The 1,348-nt window shown below is 66.8% G+C and overlaps 1 protein-coding gene across 1 annotated transcript in view; it reads left to right on the plus strand.

The window, feature by feature from the left end:
• Window positions 1–1,348, plus strand: part of LOC104462604 (cadherin EGF LAG seven-pass G-type receptor 3-like) — a gene marked incomplete at its 5' end in the record, with an annotated part of 18,321 nt that overhangs the window by 14,257 nt on the left and 2,716 nt on the right. The window contains 3 exons of the mRNA XM_010074602.1: window positions 175–288; window positions 430–566; window positions 652–758. Of these exons, the coding sequence (XP_010072904.1) occupies window positions 175–288; window positions 430–566; window positions 652–758 (358 nt within the window). The remainder of the gene's footprint in view (window positions 1–174; window positions 289–429; window positions 567–651; window positions 759–1,348) is intronic.

Below are 1,348 nucleotides of genomic sequence, written 5' to 3' on the forward strand. Positions count from 1 at the left end.
GGGGGTTAGGGCGGGTCAGTGTCCAGGGGCTCGTTGGTGTGTCCCTGTCCTGGTAGCCACCAGAGCCGACACCCTGGGCTCTGCAGGAGCCAGGGAGTGGCCAGGATCTGGTGCTATGGGCGAGCAGGTTGGGCAGCAGCAAAGCGCTGTCTCTGATGGTGTCTGTCCCCGCAGGGCCTGGCCGTGCTGGTCCTGTTCTGCGTGCTGAATGAGGAGGTGCAGGAGGCCTGGAAGCTGGCCTGCCTCGGCAAGAAGGGGCAGAGTGAGGAGGCTGCGAGGAGCACGCAGGTGGGTGAGAGCGGGAGCAGCTTGGGGACAGGCTGCCTGCTGGGGACAGGAGCCGACGGGGACAATGACGCTTCCCCAGGGGGATGCTGGGTGCCGGTGGGAAGCTTAACAGGGCACGTGCCTCTCTCCCCACCCTGCCAGGGCCCCAGCGCCTACAACAACACGGCGCTGTTTGAGGAGAGCGGGCTCATCCGCATCACCCTGGGGGCCTCCACCATCTCGTCGGTGAGCAGCGTGCGCTCTGCCCGCACCCACTCCAGCCAGCGCGCGTACCTCAGGTAGGGAGCGGCACGGGGCTGCGGGCTGCCCGGGCAGAGCTGAGGGCTCCTGCTGCGGTGACTCTTGAGGCTTTGTGTCTTTCAGAGACAACGTGACGGCACGTCAGGGCTCGGCCCTGGATCACAGCCTGCTGGCTCACGCCGGCCCCACGGACATCGACATGGCCATGTTCCACCGGGATGCTGGGGGAGGTAAGGCTCAGCCCGCTGCTGGGGTTTGGGGCCAACCCAGCGCATCTGGAATTAACTCCTGGCTTAAGGAATCCCTTCCCAGTGCAGGCTCTGGCTGCATGGCTGCATCCTCCACCCCGTGTTCAGCTCTGGCCCCCAAGCACGCTGTGGATATGAGGGGGGGGCAGCAGCCGTGTCGCTTAGCGTGGCCTCCTCCTGGGCCATGGCAGAGGGCATAGCCGGTCTGCAGGGAGCTGGAAATGGAGGAGGCAAGGTGGGGGGTTGTAGGCTGTTGTGGGGTCCCCGGGGACACTGGGCTCCCCAGTATAGCACAGGCAGAGTGAGACTGGTCAGGGCCACCCCTGTGGCCAGGGCTGGGACGTCTGGGACGTGGGACCCATGAGCAGGGGCTTAGGGAGCTGGGTCTGCTCAGCCTGGGGGAAGAGGAGGCAAAGGGGATCCTATGGCTGGCTGCCGGCCTTCCAGGGAGGTGCAGGGAGGTGGAGCCAGGCTCCTCTGCGGGTGCCCGGTGATGGGGCCGAGGGAGCGGGCTCATGCTGCTGCTGAGAGCAGGGCAGGGAGGGGTGAGGCAGGATGGGGGCCTCAGGGCG

Source organism: Pterocles gutturalis, unplaced genomic scaffold (genome assembly GCF_000699245.1).
Source record: "Pterocles gutturalis isolate BGI_N339 unplaced genomic scaffold, ASM69924v1 scaffold28387, whole genome shotgun sequence".
Lineage (NCBI taxonomy): Eukaryota > Metazoa > Chordata > Aves > Pterocliformes > Pteroclidae > Pterocles > Pterocles gutturalis.